At 56.0% G+C, this 26,655-nt stretch overlaps 1 protein-coding gene and 1 long non-coding RNA gene across 12 annotated transcripts in view; one reads left to right on the top strand and one right to left on the bottom strand.

The window, feature by feature from the left end:
* Positions 1 to 26,655, bottom strand: part of OPCML (opioid binding protein/cell adhesion molecule like) — an 854,468-nt gene that overhangs the window by 31,176 nt on the left and 796,637 nt on the right. For 8 of the 11 annotated variants that reach the window (XM_039496207.1, XM_039496208.1, XM_039496206.1 and 5 more), the window contains 2 exons: positions 24,970 to 25,090; positions 23,838 to 24,013 (listed from right to left, as the gene is read on the bottom strand). In XM_039496207.1, coding sequence (XP_039352141.1) covers positions 23,838 to 24,013; positions 24,970 to 25,090 — 297 coding nt within the window. Of the gene's footprint in view, positions 1 to 20,510; positions 22,170 to 23,837; positions 24,014 to 24,969; positions 25,091 to 26,655 lie in introns of those variants that run through there. The other 3 variants (XM_039496212.1, XM_039496213.1, XM_039496210.1) reach the window with 3 other exon arrangements.
* LOC120375523 lies at positions 22,976 to 25,292 on the top strand. The gene is made up of 3 exons (XR_005586598.1): positions 22,976 to 23,086; positions 23,532 to 23,584; positions 24,878 to 25,292. It is a non-coding gene; the product is annotated as an uncharacterized LOC120375523 (long non-coding RNA).

Genomic DNA, 26,655 nt, shown 5'->3' with positions numbered 1-26,655 from the left:
AGACTCTGCCACGCCCCCCCCCATATGCCTCTCAAGCTAAAGGCAGAATCAAAGCACAACCCTGACACGCCCCCGCCAAGCCCCTGACACGCCCCAGGCTAAAGGCATAATCAAAGCACAACCCTGACACGCCCGCCAAGCCCCTGACACGCCCCAGGCTAAAGGCATAATCAGAGCACAACCCTGACACGCCCCCGCCAAGCCCCTGCCAAGCCCCTGACACGCCCCCAGGCTCAAGGCAGAATCAAACCACAACCCTGACACGCCCCTGCCCAGCCCCTGACCCGCCCCAGGCTAAAGGCATAATCAAAGCACAACCCTGACACGCCCCCGCCAAGACCCTGACACGCCCCAGGCTAAAGGCATAATCAAAGCACAACCCTGACACTCCCCCGCCAAGCCCCTGCCAAGCCCCTGACACGCCCCCCCAGGCTAAAGGCATAATCAAAGCACAACCCTGACACGCCCCTGCCAAGCCCCTGACGCCCCCAGGCTAAAGGCATAATCAAAGCACAACCCTGACACTCCCCCGCCAAGCCCCTGCCAAGCCCCTGACACGCCCCCAGGCTAAAGGCATAGTCAAAGCACAACCCTGACACGCCCCCGCCAAGCCCCTGACACGCCCCTCCAGGCTAAAGGCATAATCAAAGCACAATCCTGACACGCCCCCGCCACACCCCCATAGGGTAGATGCATCATCAAAAGACACACCCCCTACGATGCCCCCATAGGCTCTAGGCATCCTGGCTAAGCCACTGACACAACTCCATTACACCCTGGCACACTCTCACCAAGCCCCTGCCATGCCTGCATAGGCTCGAGCCATCATCGTAACACACCCGCTGACACTTGCCCACGACACCTCTATAGGTTTGAAGCAGCCGCAATACACCCCCCCCCCCCCCAGCCTTGAGGAAGCCCTCCCGCCATGGCGCTGACATGCAGCCTTGAAACATGCCCCCATCATATCCCTGACACCCTTGTGTGCTCGCATCAGCCTTGATACAGGCCCCTGCCAAGCCCGTGTACACTCAGCTCACACCCTTGAAACATCCTGGGGGCCTCGTGTCATCCTCAGACCACACCTCTGAGCCTGCCGCCATCCATGCCCTCCCCAGGTGTGGGCTGACTATTCCCCTGCCACACCCTTATTTGTACCCCTCTGCCCAATGTGCCCCCCCACTCTGTGTGCGATGAGCCCCGTTCATTCACGCTTCACTGTAGGGCAGGGCCGGCTTTAAGACGTGTGGGGCCCAATTCAAACATTTTCAGCGGGGCCCCAGCAGGTATGACTAAAAAAAAAAAGCCTTTCATTGCTTAGCAATCAGTTCCCTATAAAAAGTTCTGATTTAAGGGATGTGCCACAGTATGTATTTTTTGTACCAATAGGGCTACCATACGTCCGTATTTTCCTCCCGGATGGTGATTTAAGAACCAAAAAGCCTGACGTGTCCGGGAAAATATGGCTGTCTGTTAATTCGACCTCAAGTTCTTTTTTAAAAAGATGGGCCTGAACCAGACATGAGCTCCATTTTACATGTGTGGGGCCCCGCCACTCCCTGGGGGTGTGCTAGGGTGACCAGCTGCCCTGATTTTCTAAGGACAGTCCCAATTTTTGGGTCTTTTTCTTATATAGGATCCTATTATCCCTGTCCCGATTTTTCACACTTGCTGTCAGGTCATCCTAGGATGTGCACATATGTGGGTCCCAGCTGCTCCCTGCAGGGTTACTGCCCTGGGAACGGCAGAGCACCAGTGGACATGGGGCTGGCTGGAAGCAGGGCAGGGGCTGACTGGAGGTAGAGTCTGGCTGCAGGCAGTTCAAGGGGTGCAGGGGTGGAAGGACTCGAATGGCCTGTTCTGCAGCAAAGCACCAGCTGCTGGACTCAGAGGTGTTCTCCTGGGGCGCTTGGGCCCCTTGACTCTTTCTTTTTTTCTGCTGAAGCTGGTCCATTTACTTGCATTACATAGTCACTGGGCCAGCCAGGCACCCAGCAGCAGGCTGTAGTCGGGGGCTTGTGCTGCATGCCCAGCATGTGGGCGGTTGGGGTTCAAAGCCCATTCCTTCTTACTGAGACGGGATGTGAACCTTGATCTCCTGCCTCTCCGCTGAATGGCCTGAGTGCCGGCCTAGGCGGCTTTCCCATGTGGGGACTCTCTCTGTCTTTTCTGTTGAAGAGGGTCACTTTGGTGACACAGTCATTGGGCCAGAGCCCCAGCCAGCCGGTTGGGTTAGTGCAGTGGTTGGAGGGTTTGCCCAGTGATTGGCAGGTTGGCGGTTCCTATCCCGTTTCTTCTTGAAGAGAAGGGAGCTGAGCACTTAGCTCTCAACTGAACGGCCTAAGTGCCAGGCTGGGATGTGGGGGCTCCCTCTCTTTTCTGCTGAAGATGGGCCACTGGCAGTAAATAGCACATGAGAATTGGGTGCTAAGCTTCCTGTGGCTCCCTCGGTAGTCCCGTGGTTTGGCTCCTTGCCCCTAAACCAGTGAGTGGTGGGTTCAAGACCTCTGGTCCTTGAGAAGGGATCCCCCCTTGATCTCTTGCCTCGCAAGCATTTCACTTTAACTATATACTAACCGGGGCAAAGGAAGCTCTTGTATCCTTCTCTGGTATAGGGGTTAGGGTGCGTGCTTGCACTGGGGGCTGGTGCCGGTTCAGCTCCGTTCCGGGTAGGTTAAAACAGTGTGGGTGTCTCAATCTCTTAACGCTCAAGCGTTCCACTTTAACTATATATTAACCGGGGCAAGGTAAGCTCTTGTATCCCTCTATAGTATGGGGGTTATGGTGCTCGCTTGGATTGTGAGTTACCTTGGTTCAAGTCCCCGCTCTACTGGGCAGGAGGACCTCTGGTGGGTAAGAGGAGATGTTCCTAGCTGAGGAAGAGGCAGGTAGGAGGGCTGGTGGGGAGAGAGGTAGCAAGCATGGGGGGAGAGAGAGGACAGAGACCCCCCAGTGGAGGAAGAGGCAGGTGGCAGGCAGTTAGGGGAGGCAGGCAGGTAGCAGAGGGGGGGGGGGATAGAGAGAGGCAGGCAGGAGACCCCCCCAGAAGAGGCAGGCAGGTAGGTAGCAGAGGGGGGGGATAGAGGGAGGCAGGCAGGAGACCCCCCCCCCCTCAGAAGAGGCAGGCCGGTAGCAGAGGGGATAGAGAGAGGCAGACAGGAGACCCCAGAAGAGGCAGGTAGGTAGCAGAGGGGGATAGAGGAGGCAGGCAGGAGACCCCCCCCTCAGAAGAGGCCGGCAGGTAGCAGAGGGGGGGGAGAGAGCGCCGCAGCCCGGAGACCCCCCCAGACGAGGCAGGTAGGTAGCAGAGGGGGGGGGGATAGAGGGAGGCAGGCAGGAGACCCCCCCCTCAGAAGAGGCAGGCAGGTAGCAGAGGGGGGTGGAGAGAGAGGCTGGAAGAGGTGGGGGTGTTGGTGAGGCAGGGTGCAAGAGGAGAAGGAGGCCCCCCTATAGAGGTGCTCTCCTATATAGAGCAGTACACACCTCTATAGGGGGGCTTCCTCCTCTTGCACCCTGCCTCACCAACACCCCCACCTCTTCCACTGCCTCTCTCTTCCCCCCCCGCTACCTACCTGCCTCTCTCTATCCCCCCCCTCTGCTACCTGCCTGCCTCTTCTGAGGGGGGGTCTCCTGCCTGCCTCCCTCTATCCCCCCCCCTCTGCTACCTACCTGCCTGCCTCTTCTGAGGGGGGGGGTCTCCTGCCTGCCTCCCTCTATCCCCCCCCCTCTGCTACCTACCTGCCTGCCTCTTCTGGGGGGGTCTCCTGCCTGCCTCTCTCTATCCCCCCCCCCCCTCTGTTACCTGCCTGCCTCTTCTAGGGGGGGTCTCCTGCCTGCCTCCTCTCTGCTACCTGCCTCTTCTAGGGGGGGTCTCCTGCCTGCCTCCTCTCTGCTACCGGCCACTTCGGGGGGGGGGGGTCTCCTGCCTGCCACCTGCCTCTTCCTCCACTGGGGGGTCTCTGTCCTCTCTCTCCCTCCCGCCCCCCATGCTTGCTACCTCTCTCCCCACCAGCCCTCCTACCTGCCTCTTCCTCAGCTAGGAACATCTCCTCTTACCCACCAGAGGTCCTCCTGCCCAGTAGAGCGGGGACTTGAACCAAGGTAACTCACAATCCAAGCGAGCACCATAACCCCCATACTATAGAGGGATACAAGAGCTTACCTTGCCCCGGTTAATATATAGTTAAAGTGGAACGCTTGAGCAGTAAGAGATTGAGACACCCGCCCCATCTTAATCTACCCAGATGGGATCTGAACCAGGGTCAGCCCCCAGTGCAAGTGCAAGCGCACACCCTAACCCCTGTACCATAGAGGGACTTGAGAGCTCCCTTTGCCCCGGTTACTATATAGTTAAAGTGGAACGCTTGAGCTGTAAGAGATTGAGAGGCCCACACTGTTTTAGTCTACCCAGAAGGGAGCTGAACCGGTGCCAGCCCCCAGTGCAAGCATGCACCCTAACCCCTATACCAGAGAAGGATACAAGAGCTTCCTTTGCCCCGGTTAATATATAGTTAAAGTGGAACGCTTGAGCGACAAGAGATTGAGACGCCCCTCCCATCTTAACCTACCCAGAAGGGATCTGAACCAGGGTCAGGGCCCACTGCAAGTGCGCACCCTAACCTCCACACCATAGAGGGACTTGAGAGCTTCCTTTGCCCCGGTTAATATATAGTTAAAGTGGAACGCTTGAGCGGTAAGAGATTGAGACACCTGCCCCATCTCAACCTACCAGGAAGGGATCTGAACCCGGGTCAGCCCCCACTGCAAGCACGCACCCTAACCCCCGTACCGGAGAAGGACACAAGAGCTTTGTTTGCCACCACCATAGAGGGATTTCAGAGCCTCTTTTGACCCGGTTAATAGATAATTAAAGTGAAATGTGTGCGAGGCAAGAGATCAAGGGGCCATCCCTTCTCAAGGACCAGAGGTCTTCAACCTGCCACTCACTGGTTTAGGGGCAAGGAGCCAAACCACGGGACTACCAAGGGAGCCACAGGGAAGTTAGCACCCAAATCTCATGTACTATTTACTGCCAGTGGCCCATCTTCAGCAGAAAAGAGAGGGAGCCCCCACATCCCAGCCTAGCACTTAGGCCGTTCAGTTGAGAGCTAAGTGCACAACTCCCTTCTCTTCAAGAAGAAAGGGGATGGGAACCGCCAACCTCCCAGCTGCTGGGCACGCGCTTCAACCACTGCACTAACCCAACCGGCCAGCTGGGGCTCTGGCCCAATGACTATGTCACCAAAGTGACCCTCCTTCAACAGAAAAGACAGAGAGAGTCCCCACATGGGAAAGCCGCCTAGTCCGGCACTCAGGCCATTCAGCGGAGAGGCAGGAGATCAAGGTTCACATCCCGTCTCAGCAAGAAGGAAGGGGCTTTGAACCCCAACTGCCCACATGCTGGGCACGCAGCACAAGCCCCTGACTAAAGCCTGCTGCTGGTTGCCTTCCGGGCCCTGTGACTATGTAATGCAAGTAAATGGACCGGCTTCAGCAGAAAAAAAGACAGAGTCAAGGGGCCCAAGCACCCCAGGAGAACACGTCTGAGTCCAGCAGCTGGCGCTTTACTTCAGAACGGGCCATTCGAGTCCTTCCTCAGCAACCTGGGAGAGGAGTTGAACTAGCGTCGACCACACGCCGGGTAAGTACCCGAGCCACTGGACTACCCAGTTACTACTGAATACAAGGAACTTCAGGACAGGCTATTCAAGTTGGGAAGGAGTTGAAGTAGCATGGCCCCATGACTATGTAATGTAAGTGGAACATGTCCCTGCCACTCCTCCAGTCTGATGGCATAATCGAACCACAACCCTGACACGCCCCCAGGCTAAAAGCATAATCAAAGCACAGCCCTGACACGCCCCTGCCAAGCCCCTGACACGCCCCCCCAGGCTAAAGGCATAATCAAAGCACAACCCTGACACGCCCCTGCCAAGCCCCTGACGCCCCCAGGCTAAAGGCATAATCAAAGCACAACCCTGACACTCCCCCGCCAAGCCCCTGCCAAGCCCCTGACACGCCCCCAGGCTAAAGGCATAGTCAAAGCACAACCCTGACACTCCCCTGCCAAGCCCCTGACACGCCCCCAGGCTAAAGGCATAATCAAAGCACAACCCTGCCAAGCCCCTGACACGCCCCCAGGCTAAAGGAATAATCAAAGCACAACCCTGACACTCCCCTGCCAAGCCCCTGACACGCCCCCAGGCTAAAGGAATAATCAAAGCACAACCCTGACACTCCCCCGCCAAGCCCCTGACACGCTCCCAGGCTAAAGGCATAATTGAACTGCAACCCTGACACGCCCCCGTGAAGTCCCTGGCGTGGCCGCGGCAGGCCCACGCCCAGTCGAAAGGCAGAAGTGAACCAGACCCCCTTCATGCTCCTGCCAAGACTATGCCACGCCCCCCCCCCATATGTCTCTCAAGCTAAAGGCATAATCAAAGCACAACCCTGACACGCCCCCGCCAAGCCCCTGACACGCCCCCAGGCTAAAGGCATAGTCAAAGCACAACCCTGACACGCCCCCGCCAAGCCCCTGACACGCCCCCAGGCTAAAGGCATAATCAAAGCACAACCCTGACACGCCCCTGCCAAGCCCCTGACACGCCCCCAGGCTAAAGGCATAATCAAAGCACAACCCTGACACGCCCCCGCCAAGCCCCTGACACGCCCCCAGGCTAAAGGCATAATCAAAGCACAACCCTGACACTCCCCTGCCAAGCCCCTGACACGCCCCCAGGCTAAAGGCATAATCAAAGCACAACCCTGACACGCCCCTGCCAAGCCCCTGACACGCCCCCAGGCTAAAGGCATAATCAGAGCACAACCCTGACACGCCCCTGCCAAGCCCCTGACACGCCCCCAGGCTAAAGGCATAATCAATGCACAACCCTGACACTCCCCCGCCAAGCCCCTGACACGCTCCCAGGCTAAAGGCATAATTGAACTGCAACCCTGACACGCCCCCGTGAAGTCCCTGGCATGGCCCCGTCATGCCCACACCCAGTCTAAAGGCATAATTGAACCAGACCCCCCTTCATGCCCCTGCCAAGACTCTGCCACGCCCCCCCCCATATGTCTCTCAAGCTAAAGGCATAATCAAAGCACAACCCTGACACGCCCCCGCCAAGCCCCTGACACGCCCCCAGGCTAAAGGCATAATCAAAGCACAACCCTGACACGCCCCCGCCAAGCCCCTGACACGCTCCCAGGCTAAAGGCATAATCAAAGCACAACCCTGACACGCCCCCGCCAAGCCCCTGCCAAGCCCCTGACACGCCCCCAGGCTAAAGGCATAATCAAACCACAACCCTGACACTCCCCTGCCAAGCCCCTGACACGCCCCCAGGCTAAAGGCATAATCAAAGCACAACCCTGACACGCCCCCGCCAAGCCCCTGCCAAGCCCCTGACACGCCCCCAGGCTAAAGGCATAGTCAAAGCACAACCCTGACACTCCCCCGCCAAGCCCCTGACACGCTCCCAGGCTAAAGGCATAATTGAACTGCAACCCTGACACGCCCCCGTGAAGTCCCTGGCATGCCCCCGTCATGCCCACACCCAGTCTAAAGGCATAATTGAACCAGACCCCCCTTCATGCCCCTGCCAAGACTCTGCCACGCCCCCCCCCCATATGTCTCTCAAGCTAAAGGCATAATCAAAGCACAACCCTGACACGCCCCCGCCAAGCCCCTGACACGCCCCCCAGGCTAAAGGCATAGTCAAAGCACAACCCTGACATGCCCCCGCCAAGCCTCTGACACGCCCCCAAGGCTAAAGGCATAATCAAAGCACAACCCTGACACGCCCCCGCCAAGCCCCTGACACGCCCCCAGGCTAAAGGCATAATCAAAGCACAACCCTGACACGCCCCCGCCAAGCCCCTGACACTCCCCTGCCAACCCCTGACACGCCCCCCCAGGCTAAAGGCATAATCAAAGCACAACCCTGACACGCCCCCGCCAAGCCCCTGACGCCCCCAGGCTAAAGGCATAATCAAAGCACAACCCCTGACACTCCCCGGCCAAGCCCCTGACACTCCCCTGCCAAGCCCCTGACACGCCCCCCCAGGCTAAAGGCATAATCAAAGCACAACCCTGACACTCCCCGGCCAAGCCCCTGACACGCCCCCCCAGGCTAAAGGCATAATCAAAGCACAACCCTGACACGCCCCCGCCAAGCCCCTGCCACGCCCCCAGGCTAAAGGCAAATCAAACTACAACCCTGACACGCCCCCGCCAAGCCCCTGACACGCCCCTCCAGGCTAAAGGCATAATCAAAGCACAATCCTGACACGCCCCCGCCACACCCCCATAGGGTAGATGCATCATCAAAAGACACACCCCCTACGATGCCCCCATAGGCTCTAGGCATCCTGGCTAAGCCACTGACACAACTCCATTACACCCTGGCACACTCTCACCAAGCCCCTGCCATGCCTGCATAGGCTCGAGCCATCATCGTAACACACCCGCTGACACTTGCCCACGACACCTCTATAGGTTTGAAGCAGCCGCAATACACCCCCCCCCCCCCCAGCCTTGAGGAAGCCCTCCCGCCATGGCGCTGACATGCAGCCTTGAAACATGCCCCCATCATATCCCTGACACCCTTGTGTGCTCGCATCAGCCTTGATACAGGCCCCTGCCAAGCCCGTGTACACTCAGCTCACACCCTTGAAACATCCTGGGGGCCTCGTGTCATCCTCAGACCACACCTCTGAGCCTGCCGCCATCCATGCCCTCCCCAGGTGTGGGCTGACTATTCCCCTGCCACACCCTTATTTGTACCCCTCTGCCCAATGTGCCCCCCCACTCTGTGTGCGATGAGCCCCGTTCATTCACGCTTCACTGTAGGGCAGGGCCGGCTTTAAGACGTGTGGGGCCCAATTCAAACATTTTCAGCGGGGCCCCAGCAGGTATGACTAAAAAAAAAAAGCCTTTCATTGCTTAGCAATCAGTTCCCTATAAAAAGTTCTGATTTAAGGGATGTGCCACAGTATGTATTTTTTGTACCAATAGGGCTACCATACGTCCGTATTTTCCTCCCGGATGGTGATTTAAGAACCAAAAAGCCTGACGTGTCCGGGAAAATATGGCTGTCTGTTAATTCGACCTCAAGTTCTTTTTTAAAAAGATGGGCCTGAACCAGACATGAGCTCCATTTTACATGTGTGGGGCCCCGCCACTCCCTGGGGGTGTGCTAGGGTGACCAGCTGCCCTGATTTTCTAAGGACAGTCCCAATTTTTGGGTCTTTTTCTTATATAGGATCCTATTATCCCTGTCCCGATTTTTCACACTTGCTGTCAGGTCATCCTAGGATGTGCACATATGTGGGTCCCAGCTGCTCCCTGCAGGGTTACTGCCCTGGGAACGGCAGAGCACCAGTGGACATGGGGCTGGCTGGAAGCAGGGCAGGGGCTGACTGGAGGTAGAGTCTGGCTGCAGGCAGTTCAAGGGGTGCAGGGGTGGAAGGACTCGAATGGCCTGTTCTGCAGCAAAGCACCAGCTGCTGGACTCAGAGGTGTTCTCCTGGGGCGCTTGGGCCCCTTGACTCTTTCTTTTTTTCTGCTGAAGCTGGTCCATTTACTTGCATTACATAGTCACTGGGCCAGCCAGGCACCCAGCAGCAGGCTGTAGTCGGGGGCTTGTGCTGCATGCCCAGCATGTGGGCGGTTGGGGTTCAAAGCCCGTTCCTTCTTACTGAGACGGGATGTGAACCTTGATCTCCTGCCTCTCCGCTGAATGGCCTGAGTGCCGGGCTAGGCGGCTTTCCCATGTGGGGACTCTCTCTGTCTTTTCTGTTGAAGAGGGTCACTTTGGTGACATAGTCATTGGGCCAGAGCCCCAGCCAGCCGGTTGGGTTAGTGCAGTGGTTGGAGGGTTTGCCCAGTGATTGGCAGGTTGGCGGTTCCTATCCCGTTTCTTCTTGAAGAGAAGGGAGCTGAGCACTTAGCTCTCAACTGAACGGCCTAAGTGCCAGGCTGGGATGTGGGGGCTCCCTCTCTTTTCTGCTGAAGATGGGCCACTGGCAGTAAATAGCACATGAGAATTGGGTGCTAAGCTTCCTGTGGCTCCCTCGGTAGTCCCGTGGTTTGGCTCCTTGCCCCTAAACCAGTGAGTGGTGGGTTCAAGACCTCTGGTCCTTGAGAAGGGATCCCCCCTTGATCTCTTGCCTCGCAAGCATTTCACTTTAACTATATACTAACCGGGGCAAAGGAAGCTCTTGTATCCTTCTCTGGTATAGGGGTTAGGGTGCGTGCTTGCACTGGGGGCTGGTGCCGGTTCAGCTCCCATCCGTGGAGGTTAAAACAGGGTGGGTGTCTCAATCTCTTAACGCTCAAGCGTTCCACTTTAACTATATACTAACCGGGGCAAAGGAAGCTCTTGTATCTCTCTATAGTATGGGGGTTATGGTGCTCGCTTGGATTGTGAGTTACCTTGGTTCAAGTCCCCGCTCTACTGGGCAGGAGGACCTCTGGTGGGTAAGAGGAGATGTTCCTAGCTGAGGAAGAGGCAGGTAGGAGGGCTGGTGGGGAGAGAGGTAGCAAGCATGGGGGGTGGGGGGGAGAGAGAGGACAGAGACCCCCCCAGTGGAGGAAGAGGCAGGTGGCAGGCAGGTAGCAGAGGGGGGGATAGAGAGAGGCAGGCAGGTAGCAGAGGGGGGGGGAGAGAGAGGAGGCAGGCAGGAGACCCCCCCCCAGACAAGGCAGGCAGGTAGCAGGGGGGGGGGAAAGAGAGAGGCAGGCAGGAGACCCCCCCAGAAGAGGCAGGCAGGTAGGTAGCAGAGGGGGGGGGAGAGAGAGGAGGCAGGCAGGAGACCCCCCCCCAGAAGAGGCAGGCAGGTAGCAGGGGGGGGGGGGAGAGAGAGAGGCAGGCAGGAGACCCCCCCGCAGAAGAGGCAGGCATGTAGCAGAGGGGGGTGGAGAGAGAGAGGCAGGCAGTGGAAGAGGTGGGGGTGTTGGTGAGGCAGGGTGCAAGAGGAGAAGGAGGCCCCCCTATAGAGGTGTGTACTGCTCTATATAGGAGAGCACCTCTATAGGGGGGGCCTCCTTCTCCTCTTGCACCCTGCCTCACCAACACCTCTTCCACTGCCTGCCCCTGTCTCTCCCCCCCCTCTGCTACATGCCTGCCTCTTCTGCAGGGGGTCTCCTGCCTGCCTCTCTCTATCCCCCCCTCTGCTACCTGCCTCTTCTGGGGGGGGGGGTCTCCTGCCTGCCTCTCTCTATCCCCCCCTCTGCTACCTGCCTCTTCTGGGGGGGGTCTCCTGCCTGCCTCTCTCTATCCCCCCCCCCCTCTGTTACCTGCCTGCCTCTTCTGGGGGGGGGTCTCCTGCCTGCCACCTGCCTCTTCTGGGGGGGGGCTCCTGCCTGCTACCTGCCTCCTCCGGGGGGGGGGGGTCTCCTGCCTGCCTCCTCTCTGCTACCTGCCTCTTCTGGGGGGGGTCTCCTGCCTGCCTTCTCTCTGCTACCTGCCTCTTCTGGGGGGGGGGGAGCGGTCTCCTGCCTGCCACCTGCCTCTTCCTCCACTGGGGGGTCTCTGTCCTCTCTCTCCCTCCCGCCCCCCATGCTTGCTACCTCTCTCCCCACCAGCCCTCCTACCTGCCTCTTCCTCAGCTAGGAACATCTCCTCTTACCCACCAGAGGTCCTCCTGCCCAGTAGAGCGGGGACTTGAACCAAGGTAACTCACAATCCAAGCGAGCACCATAACCCCCATACTATAGAGGGATACAAGAGCTTACCTTGCCCCGGTTAATATATAGTTAAAGTGGAACGCTTGAGCAGTAAGAGATTGAGACACCCGCCCCATCTTAATCTACCCAGATGGGATCTGAACCAGGGTCAGCACCCAGTGCAAGCGCACACTCTAACCCCCGTACCATAGAGGGACTTGAGAGCTCCCTTTGCCCCGGTTACTATATAGTTAAAGTGGAACGCTTGAGCGATAAGATATTGAGATGCCCCTCCCATCTTAACCTACCCAGATGGGATCTGAACCAGGGTCAGCCCCCAGTGCAAGCGCACACTCTAACCCCCGTACCATAGACGGACTTGAGAGCTTCCTTTGCCCCGGTTAATATATAGTTAAAGTGGAACGCTTGAGCTGTAAGAGATTGAGAGGCCCACACTGTTTTAGTCTACCCAGAAGGGAGCTGAACCGGTGCCAGCCCCCAGTGCAAGCATGCACCCTAACCCCTATACCAGAGAAGGATACAAGAGCTTCCTTTGCCCCGGTTAATATATAGTTAAAGTGGAACGCTTGAGCGACAAGAGATTGAGACGCCCCTCCCATCTTAACCTACCCAGAAGGGATCTGAACCAGGGTCAGGGCCCACTGCAAGTGCGCACCCTAACCTCCACACCATAGAGGGACTTGAGAGCTTCCTTTGCCCCGGTTAATATATAGTTAAAGTGGAACGCTTGAGCGGTAAGAGATTGAGACACCTGCCCCATCTCAACCTACCAGGAAGGGATCTGAACCCGAATCAGCCCCCACTGCAAGCACGCACCCTAACCCCCGTACCGGAGAAGGACACAAGAGCTTTGTTTGCCACCACCATAGAGGGATTTCAGAGCCTCTTTTGACCCGGTTAATAGATAATTAAAGTGAAATGTGTGCGAGGCAAGAGATCAAGGGGCCATCCCTTCTCAAGGACCAGAGGTCTTCAACCTGCCACTCACTGGTTTAGGGGCAAGGAGCCAAAGCACGGGACTACCAAGGGAGCCACAGGAAAGTTAGCACCCAAATCTCATGTACTATTTACTGCCAGTGGCCCATCTTCAGCAGAAAAGAGAGGGAGCCCCCACATCCCAGCCTAGCACTTAGGCCGTTCAGTTGAGAGCTAAGTGCACAACTCCGTTCTCTTCAAGAAGAAAGGGGATGGGAACCGCCAACCTCCCAGCCGCTGGGCACGCGCTTCAACCACTGCACTAACCCAACCGGCCGGCTGGGGCTCTGGCCCAATGACTATGTCACCAAAGTGACCCTCCTTCAACAGAAAAGACAGAGAGAGTCCCCACATGGGAAAGCCGCCTAGTCCGGCACTCAGGCCATTCAGCGGAGAGGCAGGAGATCAAGGTTCACATCCCGTCTCAGCAAGAAGGAAGGGGCTTTGAACCCCAACTGCCCACATGCTGGGCACGCAGCACAAGCCCCTGACTAAAGCCTGCTGCTGGTTGCCTTCCTGGCCCTGTGACTATGTAATGCAAGTAAATGGACCGGCTTCAGCAGAAAAAAAGACAGAGTCAAGGGGCCCAAGCACCCCAGGAGAACACGTCTGAGTCCAGCAGCTGGCGCTTTACTTCAGAACGGGCCATTCGAGTCCTTCCTCAGCAACCTGGGGGAGGAGTTGAACTAGCGTCGACCACACGCCGGGTAAGTACCCGAGCCACTGGACTACCCAGTTACTACTGGAGAAAAGTAACTTCAGGACAGGCTATTCAAGTTGGGAAGGAGTTGAAGTAGCATGGCCCCATGACTATGTAATGTAAGTGGAACATGTCCCTGCCACTCCTCCAGTCTGATGGCATAATCGAACCACAACCCTGACACGCCCCCAGGCTAAAAGCATAATCAAAGCACAGCCCTGACACGCCCCTGCCAAGCCCCTGACACGCCCCCCCAGGCTAAAGGCATAATCAAAGCACAACCCTGACACTCCCCCGCCAAGCCCCTGACACGCCCCAGGGTAAAGGCATAATCAAAGCACAACCCTGACACGCCCCCGCCAAGACCCTGACACGCCCCCAGGCTAAAGGCATAATCAAAGCACAACCCTGACACGCCCCCGCCAAGCCCCTGCCATGCCCCCAAGCTAAAGGCAAATCAAACTACAACCCTGACACGCCCCTGCCAAGCCCCTGCCACGCCCCCCCAGGCTAAAGGCATAATCAAAGCACAACCCTGACACTCCCCCGCCAAGCCCCTGCCAAGCCCCTGACACGCCCCCAGGCTAAAGGCATAATCAAAGCACAACCCTGACACGCCCCTGCCAAGCCCCTGACGCCCCCAGGCTAAAGGCATAATCAAAGCACAACCCTGACACTCCCCCGCCAAGCCCCTGCCAAGCCCCTGACACGCCCCCAGGCTAAAGGCATAGTCAAAGCACAACCCTGACACTCCCCTGCCAAGCCCCTGACACGCCCCAGGCTAAAGGCATAATCAAAGCACAACCCTGCCAAGCCCTGACACGCCCCCAGGCTACAGGAATACGCAAAGCCCCACCCTGACCCTCCCCTGCCAAGCCCCTGACACGCCCCCCAGGCTAAAGGCATAATCAAAGCACAACCCTGCCAAGCCCCTGACACGCCCCCAGGCTAAAGGAATAATCAAAGCACAACCCTGACACTCCCCTGCCAAGCCCCTGACACGCTCCCAGGCTAAAGGCATAATTGAACTGCAACCCTGACACGCCCCCGTGAAGTCCCTGGCATGGCCCCGTCATGCCCACACCCAGTCTAAAGGCATAATTGAACCAGACCCCCCTTCATGCCCCTGCCAAGCCCCTGCCAAGCCCCACTATGTCTCTCAAGCTAAAGGCATAATCAAAGCACAACCCTGACACGCCCCCGCCAAGCCCCTGACACGCCCCCAGGCTAAAGGCATAATCAAAGCACAACCCTGACACGCCCCTGCCAAGCCCCTGACACTCCCTGCCAAGGCATAATCAAAGCACAACCCTGACACTCCGCCAAGCCCCGGCCCAGCCCCCCACACGCCCCCCGGCTAAAGGCATAGTCAAAGCACAACCCTGACACTCCCCTGCCAAGCCCCTGACACGCCCCCCAGGCTAAAGGCGTAATCAAAGCACAACCCTGACACGCCCCTGCCAAGCCCCTGACACGCCCCCAGGCTAAAGGTATAATCAAAGCACAACCCTGACACTCCCCCGCCAAGCCCCTGCCAAGCCCCTGACACGCCCCCAGGCTAAAGGCATAATCAAAGCACAACCCTGACACTCCCCCGCCAAGCCCCTGACACGCCCCAGGGTAAAGGCATAATCAAAGCACAACCCCTGACACTCCCCGGCCAAGCCCCTGACACGCCCCCCCAGGCTAAAGGCATAATCAAAGCACAACCCTGACACTCCCCCGCCAAGCCCCTGCCAAGCCCCTGACACGCCCCCAGGCTAAAGGTATAATCAAAGCACAACCCTGACACTCCCCCGCCAAGCCCCTGCCAAGCCCCAGGCTAAAGGCATAATGAATGCACAACCCTGACACTCCCCCGCCAAGCCCCTGGCACGCTCCCAGGCTAAAGGCATAATTGAACTGCAACCCTGACATGCCCCCGTGAAGTCCCTGGCATGTCCCCGTCATGCCCACACCCAGTCTAAAGGCATAATTGAACCAGACCCCCCTTCATGCCCCTGCCAAGACTCTGCCACGCCCCCCCCCCCATATGTCTCTCAAGCTAAAGGCATAATCAAAGCACAACCCTGACACGCCCGCCAAGCCCCTGACACGCCCCAGGCTAAAGGCATAATCAATGCAGAACCCTGACACGCCCCCGCCAAGCCCCTGACACGCTCCCAGGCTAAAGGCATAATCAAAGCACAACCCTGACACGCCCCCGCCAAGCCCCTGCCAAGCCCCTGACACGCCCCCAGGCTAAAGGCATAATCAAACCACAACCCTGACACTCCCCTGCCAAGCCCCTGAGACGCCCCCAGGCTAAAGGCATAATCAAAGCACAACCCTGACACGCCCCCGCCAAGCCCCTGACACGCCCCCAGGCTAAAGGCATAGTCAAAGCACAACCCTGACACTCCCCCGCCAAGCCCCTGACACGCTCCCAGGCTAAAGGCATAATTGAACTGCAACCCTGACACGCCCCCGTGAAGTCCCTGACACGCCCCCAGGCTAAAGGCATAGTCAAAGCACAACCCTGACACTCCCCCGCCAAGCCCCTGACACGCTCCCAGGCTAAAGGCATAATTGAACTGCAACCCTGACACGCCCCCGCCAAGCCCCTGCCAAGCCCCTGACACGCCCCCAGGCTAAAGGCATAATCAAACCACAACCCTGACACTCCCCTGCCAAGCCCCTGAGACGCCCCCAGGCTAAAGGCATAATCAAAGCACAACCCTGACACGCCCCCGCCAAGCCCCTGACACGCCCCCAGGCTAAAGGCATAGTCAAAGCACAACCCTGACACTCCCCAAGCCCCTGACACGCTCCCAGGCTAAAGGCATAATTGAACTGCAACCCTGACACGCCCCCGTGAAGTCCCTGGCATGCCCCGTCATGCCCACACCCAGTCTAAAGGCATAATTGAACCAGACCCCCCGTCATGCCCCTGCCAAGACTCTGCCACGCCCCGCCCCATATGTCTCTCAGGCTAAAGGCATAATCAAAGCACAACCCTGACACGCCCCCGCCAAGCCCCTGACACGCCCCCAGGCTAAAGGCAGAGTCAAAGCACAACCCTGACACGCCCCCGCCAAGCCCCTGACACGCCCCAGGCTAAAGGCATAATCAAGCACAACCCTGACACGCCCCCGCCAAGCCCCTGACACGCCCCCAGGCTAAAGGCATAATCAAAGCACACCCCTGACACTCCCCTGCCAAGCCCCTGACACGCCCCCAGGCTAAAGGCATAATCAAATCACAACCCTGACACTCCCCCGCCAAGCCCCTGACGCCCCCAGGCTAAAGGCATAATCAAAGCACAACCCTGACACGCCCCCGCCAAGCCCCTGACACGCCCCCAGGCAAAAGGCATAAACAAAGCACAACCCAGACACGCCCCGCCAAGCCCTGACACGCCCCAGGGTAAAGGCATAATCAAAGCACACCCCTGAAACTCCCCTTCCAAGCCCATGACACGCCCCCTGGCTAAATGCATAATCAAATCACTACCCTGACACGCCCCCCCGCCAAGCCCCTGCCATGCCCCCAAGCTAAAGGCAAATCAAACTACAACCCTGACACGCCCCCGCCAAGCCCCTGACACGCCCCCAGGCTAAAGGCATAATCAAAGCACAACCCTGACACGCCCCCCGCCAAGCCCCTGCCACGCCCCCAGGCTAAAGGCATAATCAAAGCACAACCCTGACACGCCCCTGCCAAGCCCCTGACACTCCCCTGCCAAGCCCCTGACACGCCCCCAGGCTAAAGGCATAATCAAAGCACAACCCTGACACTCCCCCCCCAAGCCCTGACACGCCCCAGGCTAAAGGCATAATCAAAGCACAATTCTGACACTCCTGCCAAGCCCCTGACACGCCCCCAGGCTAAAGCCATAATCAAAGCACAACCCTGACACTCCCCCGCCAAGCCCCTGCCAATCCCCAGACACGCCCCCCAGGCTAAAGGCATAATTAAACCACAACCCTACCAAGCCCCTGACACGCCCCCAGGCTAAATGCATAATCAAAGCACAACCCTGACACGCCCCTGCCAAGCCCCTGACACGCCCCCAGGCTAAAGGCATAATCAAAGCACAACCCTGACACTCCCCCGCCAAGCCCCTGACACGCCCCCAGGCTAAAGGCATAATCAAATCACAACCCTGACACTCCCCCGCCAAGCCCCTGACACGCCCCCAGGCTAAAGGCATAATCAAAGCACAACCCCTGACACTCCCCTGCCAAGCCCCTGCCACGCCCCCAGGCTAAAGGCAAATCAAACTACAACCCTGACACGCCCCCGCCAAGCCCCTGACACGCCCCCCCAGGCTAAAGGCATAATCAAAGCACACCCCTGACACGCCCCCACCACACCCCCATAGGGTAGATGCATCATCAAAAGACACACCCCCCTACGATGCCCCCATAGGCTCTAGGCATCCTGGCTAAGCCACTGACACAACTCCATTACACCCTGGCACACTCTCACCAAGCCCCTGCCATGCCTGCATAGGCTCGAGCCATCATTGTAACACACCCGCTGACACTTGCCCACTACACCTCTATAGGTTTGAAGCAGCCGCAATACCCCCCCCCCCATAGCCTTGAGGAAGCCCTCCCGCCATGGCCCTGACATGCAGCCTTGAAACATGCCCCCATCATATCCCTGACACCCTTGTGTGCTCACATCAGCCTTGATACAGGCCCCTGCCAAGCCCGTGTACACTCAGCTCACACCCTTGAAACATCCTGGGGGCCTCGTGTCATCCTCAGACCACACCTCTGAGCCTGCCGCCATCCATGCCCTCCCCAGGTGTGGGCTGACTATTCCCCTGCCACACCCTTATTTGTGCCCCTCTGCCCAATGTGCCCCCCCCCACTCTGTGTGCGATGAGCCCCGTTCATTCACGCTTCACTGTAGGGCAGGGCCGGCTTTAAGACGTGTGGGGCCCAATTCAAACATTTTCAGCGGGGCCCCAGCAGGTATGACTAAAATAAAAAAGCCTTTAATTGCTTAGCAATCAGTTCCCTATAAAAAGTTCTGATTTAAGGGATGTGCCACAGTATGTATTTTTTGTACCAATAGGGCTACCATATGTCCGTATTTTCCTCCCGGATGGTGATTTAAGAACCAAAAAGCCTGACGTGTCCGGGAACATACGGCTGTCTGTTAATTCGACCTCAAGTTCTTTTTTAAAAAGACGGGCCTGAACCAGACATGAGCTCCATTTTACATGTGTGGGGCCCCTCCACTCCCTGGGGGTGTGCTAGGGTGACCAGCTGCCCTGATTTTCTAAGGACAGTCCCAATTTTTGGGTCTTTTTCTTATATAGGATCCTATTATCCCTGTCCCGATTTTTCACACTTGCTGTCAGGTCATCCTAGGATGTGCACATATGTGGGTCCCAGCTGCTCCCTGCAGGGTTACTGCCCTGGGAACGGCAGAGCACCAGTGGACATGGGGCTGGCTGGAGGCAGGGCAGGGGCTGACTGGAGGTAGAGTCTGGCTGCAGGCAGTTCAAGGGGTGCAGGGCTGGCTGGAGACACGGGGTGTGTGGGGTTGGCTGGCTGGCTTCAGGCAGGGCCACAGGGGATGCGGCATGGGTTGGCACGGCTGGACTGGCTGGCTTCAGGCAGGGGTGTGTGGCAGGGGCTGGCTGGAGACAGGTCAGGGGGTGCAGGGCTGGTGCGGGCAGGGCAGGAGGGGGTGTGGCAGGGGCTGGCTGGAGACGGGCTGGCTGTGGGGCAGGTGCGCGGGACTAGCTGGAGATAGGGCAGGGGGTGCGGGGCTGGCTGGAGACAGGGGCTGGTGGCAGGGCAGGGGGTGCGGGGCTGGCTGGAGACAGGGGCTGGTGCGGGGCTGGAGGCAGGGCAGGGGGTGCGGGGCTGGCTGCAGACAGGGGTTGATGTGGGGCTGGAGGCAGGGCAGGGGGTGCAGGGCTGGCTGCAGACGGGCTGGTGTGGGGCTGGAGGCAGGGCAGGGGGTGCGGGGCTAGCTGGAGAGGGGCTGGCTGCGGGCAGGGCAGGCGGTGCGGGGTTGGCTGCAGGTAGGTGGTGTGGGGCTGGTGTGAGCAGGGGCTGGCTGCAGGCAGGGGGTGCAGGTACAGGGAGTACAGCCCACCCTGTACGGTAAGTGCCCCCTCCTCCTCCCTCCCCCACCAGGGTAGCAGCAGCAGCCTAGGGCTCTGCAGGTATTTAAAGGGCCCGGGGCTCCCCTGCTTCTACTGCCCCAGCCCTTTAAATAGCCGAGGGAGCCCTGGGGAAGCGGCAGGGCTCCGGGGGCTATTTAAAGCGCTGGAGCAGTAGAAGCATCGGGAGCCCTGGACTTTTTAAATATCCCCCAGAGCCCCACGGCCCTACCCCAGGGCTCCAGCACTGGGGCTGTGGTGGCAATTTAAAGGGCCTGGGGCTCCAGCCCCTGCTTGTCTGTACACCATACTGGGGCTTGGGCGCGGGGCCCTCTTAGGAGCGGGGCCCGATTCAAGGAAATGGTTGAATTGGCCTAAAGTCAGCCCTGCTGTGGAGTGTCTTTTGTCTAGAATGGAGAGATAACTCAGTGGTTTGAGCATTGGCCTTCTAAATTCAGGGTTGTGCGCTCAATCCTTAAGAGGGCCCCCTTAGGGATCTGGGGCAAAATCAGTACTTGGTCCTGCTAGTGAAGGCAGGGGGCTGGACTCAATGAACTTTCAGGGTCCCTTCCAGCTCTATGAAATCGATATATATGCATGAAGGACAAAGAGGTGACAATTGCCTTTATTTGATTTGTAACCTCAAACATGCAACCACCACCCCATGTCCACAACTAGCACTAAATGTTCATGTTCTGTCTCTCATTGTAACTGCTGGTACCTGTTGCTCTAAAGTACTATGTCTTTACAAAGCACTTCCATCCAGCCCATCTTTCACAGTATTTTATCTTCTCCCTGTAGAGCATCATTCCCATGCCGGGAATGCGGCACTGAAGCCCGGCAGCTCTTGACTAGTCCACAGCAACCTGGACCCAAGTCTTATGTCAGGAGGCAAAAGTGAAGGAGAACTGCAGGAGGGACGGTACTGTGCAGTACCGAAATAGCTGAGTTAAGGCCCACAGCTGGGGTAAAATCAAATGCAAAAGAAACACTCAGTTAATGAGAAATGATAATGGAACCGTATCTAGACATTGTCTGATTACAAATCATATACTTTAATAACATACAGAATTGTTTAGAATCACTCCCTTTGAGTATAGAAAACAAAGACGTTTACAGTTTATTTCCATTCTAGCAGCTTTATTTGAAAATGAAACCAGACTCTTATACCTAGCAAGGAGGTTTTGCGTTAGCTTCACTTTCTTCTGGTCATACAGTGGTGCAAGGTTTACCTTACAAATCTCCCCCATCCCCTACTAAATCCATAAAGCTGCTTGCATTGGAACTGAAATGAGGCCATAATGGGAGTATTTCTGTTCGGCATAGATTTTGTAAAGATTCAGTCCACCCCAAATTAAAAATTGGGGCTTCTCGCAAACTGACAGTGTCCCTGTAATGGTGTCCTGAAGGGGGAAAATATACACATTAGGATGGTGCACCTTGTTATGTCTTTATGATGTACAAAGGCAACCTCATACCTTTAATTAATTCATCAAGCATATGCTCCTTTGATTGTGTGTTTTAAGCTATTAGAAGTAGCAGAAACATCACGTCTGGTCGTCTCTGCTTTCGGTGAAGGACTTGCTGGGGTCTCAGAGAAAAGTGTGCCAAGCTTTGTCAGCCTTTGGCGATGGAAGAGTGAATAATTAACAAAGAGAACTTTTCTGCTGTTTGTGGGACATTTGCGTTCAATAGTTTTAATAATAATAATAATAATAATTAATCAGGTTTCAATTCCTCAGTATTGGTGATGTCCAAATCCTCCCAGTTGTCTGGTAGCCACAGTGTAAACAAGACCTCACTTTCTAATGGAGAAATGAAGCAAGTGCATACTTCTTCCCATGTCCCCACACCCCAAGCACCTTTTAAATATATCATAAAGAAATCAAAAAAGGGCACACATCCAATCTTTGCTTTCCTTTGTGGGTCACCTTTAAGACAAAATCCTTAACCATCTTGCGGCAGATGTGCCTTCAGATTGATTCTGCTATGTACGTGCCCTGAGAGTTTTTAGTTGTTTAAATGTACAAAGCAAATAAGCATCTGACCTGGTATAAACAGTGTAACCTTACTGATATCAATGGATTTGGACCCACTCATAGATCTGAAATTTACCATGTGCAGTGAAGTCCTCAAAGCATAAACCCATCAAATAAATGCTGCAGCCGCTCCCTGCTGGAGCTGAGGAACTCTGCAGACCCCTGGCACCGACTGATAGTCATTTGTCCAAACCCTTTGATTATCCGAATGAATGTCGTGTCCCCTGTTACATTTGTATAACTGAGTTTGCCCTGCTTTATACAAAACAACTAGAGGCTCATTCTATCACGGCAGACCAACACTCCAAAATACCGGCACTGCAAAGCCGTGCATGGGTCTGTGAAACTGGAATACACTTTGCCAGATTGACTTCTGCAAAGACGGGACCAAGGCGGCTGTGACTAATGTGTGTTTATACAAACTGGCTCCTTCCTGCTTAGAAGAAAAATCCGTGCCCGGTCAGTTCCTTCCTTCCATCCTTCCTTAGAACAGATCGCTGGCCTTAAATCTGTGCATGCTTGCCCATTTGGGCTGATCTAGGAGTCAGACATCATTCGTAACAAGCCTACGTGGCAAAGGCGTCTGGGTGTTGCAAGCAAATGAAGGGAAGAACATGCTGTATCAACCTGCCCATGCTGTGGGTTCACTTATTTCTAAAACAGAGGACAATGGAGACAGACAGGGAGAGAACAGAAAGGGGAGGGGGAGAAAATATATAATTCATGTTTTCAGACAGTTGATGAAAGAATGATCATTAGAAAGGTGAGTACACACTGATGACAATGCGCATGCCGCTGACATGGTTACACAGAACAGGCAGGAAGTGTGGTTACCATTGGAAAAAATGACAGCATCTCTCTCCATACATCCCGCCTCACATTTGCTTGTCTACACTTGAAAGACAATTTGGATTAAGGGAGGTTGTGAATTTAAAGCACAGTAGCTATTCCTGAATAACTCTGTGCGTGGACGCTCTTATTTCAGAATAAGCAAGCTTTGTTCTGGTTTAGCTTAATCCAGTTTGAAAATGGATTAAACTACACAGGAACAAGGCAATCTTATTTCAGAATAAGTGTGTCCACACGTGGAGTTATTTGAGAATAGTTATTCTGGGATAATCCCATGTGTACAGAAGCCCCCAGTGATGAGAGTCTACTGCAGAGGAAGCTATATACTTTTCTGCCTTGGGTATCAGCACAAATATCAGCTAAGTACATGGGATCATAATGACAGGGGCTGAGGCATACGGAGAGAACACTGGTAGATTTTCAGATGCCTGGTGAGACTGGCAAGTGAACTCAATAGCCTGCAATCTGGGAGGGACTAGGAGACAATAAACTTGGACCCCTCTGCTCTATGTTATATCACTTTTGCAGACTGCAACCCCGGTTTTAAAGAAGGCCCCAGCAGAGCAATGTCTCTGACCCCCAGCCCCGCTCACTGCTTTGCCACGAGAAAATGCTGAGCAAGTCTGCTGGCAAGGACGGTGTCCATGGAGGTGGCATTTTGGAGGCATAGACGTGAAGATGGAAATGGTTTAGTGAGGTGCAGAACTGAGGCCACTACAAAGGTATGGAAGAGGTTGCTTTCCCTTTCCAGGCGAGGGAACCGGATTCATTTCCCAAGGCAGCGTACTCTAGTGGAACAAGACTGGGACTGGGAGCCAGGCTTACCCAACCCCGGCTCAGCCACTGACTCCTACCCACTCACCCGTACTCACTGTGTGCCTCAGTTTACCTAGCTGTAAAATGTAAATGACAGTGCTTGCCTACTTCAGAGAGGTGCTGGGAGGATTCACTCGTGTGTACAGTGCTTTGGAGACACGAGGCTTTAGATTAAATATCATTGGGGCGGGGAAATGAAGCACACTCATTGGTGAGGTGACATCACATTTTGCTCACTGAAAGAGAAAATGGCTCCCTTTAGTACTCGGCTGCTAGCGGTATACATCTGTGTGCGTTAGTGAATAAGCAGGGTCGGGTTCTTCTAAGCATAAGGGCCTCATTTTTTTGCAGCTTGGACTTGAGGAGGAAGCATTGAATTAAATGGCCAGATTCCACTTCCTCAGGTTGGTGGGTTCATCGCTTATCTTGTTTTGCCTCACATCTCTCTGCAGGTGAGATTCAGAGTCACTGTCCCCCAGAGGACCCCACACAGGCCCACACCACTTACGCCCTGAAAGTAGGGCACCCACAGCCTTGGACTGGCACTTTGCAGGGAGCTGAATTCCACCCTTTGCGAGGCTCGGTGGTTATCCAGCTCCCTCCATCAGTACCGGAAGCATCTCCTCACAAAGCACAGGCTCCGCCCCTCATACCTACCGTACAGGATTATACTGGCATTGGTGTTCCCCAGCTTGTTAGTGGCCACGCAGGTGTAGTTGCCGTAATCCTTCTCCGAGACATTGAAGAAGGTCAGCGTGGACATTCGACCTTTGTTCTCAATTCTCACTCCATCCAGCCCATTGGCTAATCTGTGGGGCGAGAAAGACGAAGGGCTGGTCCCCCCAATGACAGGCTCGATCAATTCCCACCCCCATGCAGTCCCACCAGCTATATCTAGGTTAGCAGGGAAAGCCCCGCCAGTCCCCAGATCAGGCCCTCCCAGCTGGCTGTCACCAGGACACTGGACTAGCTCGGCTGGTCTAAAGCAGAGTGACTCTCGTCATTTTAGCAGAGCTATGCCACTGCCCCAAAGTCTTCCCCTCCTCCTGAAGGTTCCCCGGTCCAGGATATTTTCTGCCAGGTTATTGAGAAGGTTTTTCCAGCTAAAGGGACCCCTGGACCAGGCCATCACTGAGGGTTCATCTCCACTGGAGCAGGAGGTTTAATTTCCATTTCAGGTAGCCATGCTAGCTAGCTCGAGCCAGCCTGCTAAACACAGCACTGTCACTGGGGCAGCACAGGGTGATGGGATGGGCTAGGCACCCGATTATTTAGCCTGGGTTTCAGATGAGACTGTTTTTGGCATGGTTACACCATTCCATTGAGCTGCAGCAACACTGCTATTTTTAGCATGCTAGCTTGATTGGAGCTAGCAAGGGTATGTCTACCTGAGCGAAAAATTTCACATCCCGTTCCAGAGTAGACATATCCTGAGTCTCTATCTGACTTCCACATCGAGTCATTAGGATCCCAGCAGCTCACACCAGGTTAGCACTAGCACTCCCCTCACCTCCCTTCTGAAACAGCCTCAGGGCAGAGGCTCCTCCTGGTATGAGATTTGGGACCTGGATGTTTTAACTGCAGATCCCAATGTGCCTCCCATAGGATCCTTTATTTAGAGAGATGTCTGCAGCAAGATCCACCCCCATAGTTATATTAAAATGAAGTGTAATTCTCTCTCCTTCCCGTGCTGACAGATGGCCATCCTGACCCAGGGAATTCAGCGCTCCCTATCCTTGCCAAGAACGCAGCCTGGGATCTGCCAGGCCCTGGCAGCCTATTTAGGTACCTGGTTTCTTCTTTAAACCACTGAAATTCTGCGACAGGGACGGCAGAGGCCTCGCAGCGCAAGATTCCCTTCTGGCCCACCGAGGCGCCGGTGTTCTTGGCGTTGGAGATGTACGGCGGGTCTGCAGAGCAAAGGGACGTTATTATACCACACTGCAGCCGTGAGGGGTTCTGGATCATGAGCACAGGCTGGGCTCAGAGAGACCTGAGGAGCGGTGAGGGGATGTGGAGCCGCGTCGTTACGAGGCTGGTTGGAACCCAGGCCAGGTTGTGCCCTCCTTGGATGGCGGGGGGTGAGAAGAGGGCACGGATCCACCCCCCAGGAGAGGCAGCGTTAGGCACTCACCCTTCATATGAAGGACACACAATTGGCTGACATTGCTTTGCTCAGCATCTTTCCCCTTCCCTTCTCCCCCCAAGCCATCTCCTTTCTCTCCTCCCACCCCTCATCTGCCCTGTGCTTTGGCCTGTGCTCTCCCCCATTTATTTCTGGGGCTCTCCTTTCCCACGTGGGGTGGGGACACAGAACCTCGAATTGTGTTGGGGCAGGGTGGGAAGCAAGAGGCTGGTAGCAAGAGGGAAAAGCCAGGTGGGAGCAGGGACAAAAGGAGCCACCCCTCCCCTGAGCCCAGCTGGTGGTGGGGGAGGTGGACTGAGGCGAGCACAGCTTAGACAGCTGAGGTGGTGTGGCTGGCAGCAGGTAGGCCCATCCAGCAAAGGGGGACAGAGACAGAGAAGATCCGGGGACAGTCCCAGCGCTACATGGTTACCTCCCCACACACAACGTGGTCACCCCTCCCCGCAAAAAATGGCCAATATCTGGCCAACATGGGACAGCCGAGAGGGTCGGCATCTAAGGGTTGTTCGTCGGCCAGCATGAAATGAGATGTCCTAGCAGGGCAGAGGGCCACATAGTGACCTCCCCCGCCATGACCAACGCTCATCGGAGCCCGGGTGAGCAATCTCAGTAAAGAAACCAAAGGCGGAACCGGCCAGGGAGACCATTGTCTGCTCTCGACCCCTCGCCGGATCAACCCCGGGGCACATTGGTAAGACAATGTAGATGAGACTTGGACCATTGCTACCCATGCCCCATCCCTTGCTCTGGGGACAGAGAGAAAGATTCAGGCCCAGGGTAGCCAACTCAGCAGTAGGTCATTCAGAAATGAATAAGGTGACTGCCAAGTGTCAATTCAGATACACATTAAACCTTTGCTCCTCCCCATAAGGGAGATGCCACATACACAGGGTGGAAACAAGGAGCCTGCAGAATGAGAAGAGATGCTCCACTGTAGGGTGCTGTCCCTGATGTTCCTAATCCCACTTTGGGATGCAGATTGGATGAGTCCCCTAAACAGGGATGCTTTGAAGGCACAAGGCTCTACCCTTCCTTAAGCACTCCTCTGACTCATAGCCATGGAGTTCAGGCCCCGGAGTGGGCTTACTTTAAAGTTCTTCTAATCTGATTGGGAAAGTCCCCTGGTTTCTAAGTATCTTTGCATCTTTTAAACCCATTCTGTTGTGCTGAGAAATTTACAAACAGGCCAACCCCTCTGTAGGACCTAGACAAAAAGACTAGTTTGGCGAGATGAGCCAAAGCCAGAACAATGTATGCCAAGTCTTGCCTCTCCCCTGCACCCGGAAGGGTCGCTATACAGCGTAACCCTGAGCCAAACCAATCCTGGTT

Source organism: Mauremys reevesii, linkage group 12 (assembly GCF_016161935.1).
Source record: "Mauremys reevesii isolate NIE-2019 linkage group 12, ASM1616193v1, whole genome shotgun sequence".
In the NCBI taxonomy this organism is placed as follows: Eukaryota; Metazoa; Chordata; order Testudines; family Geoemydidae; genus Mauremys; species Mauremys reevesii.
Note: the sequence above shows the minus strand (reverse complement) of the source record. Positions and strands in the feature narration are given on the sequence as shown.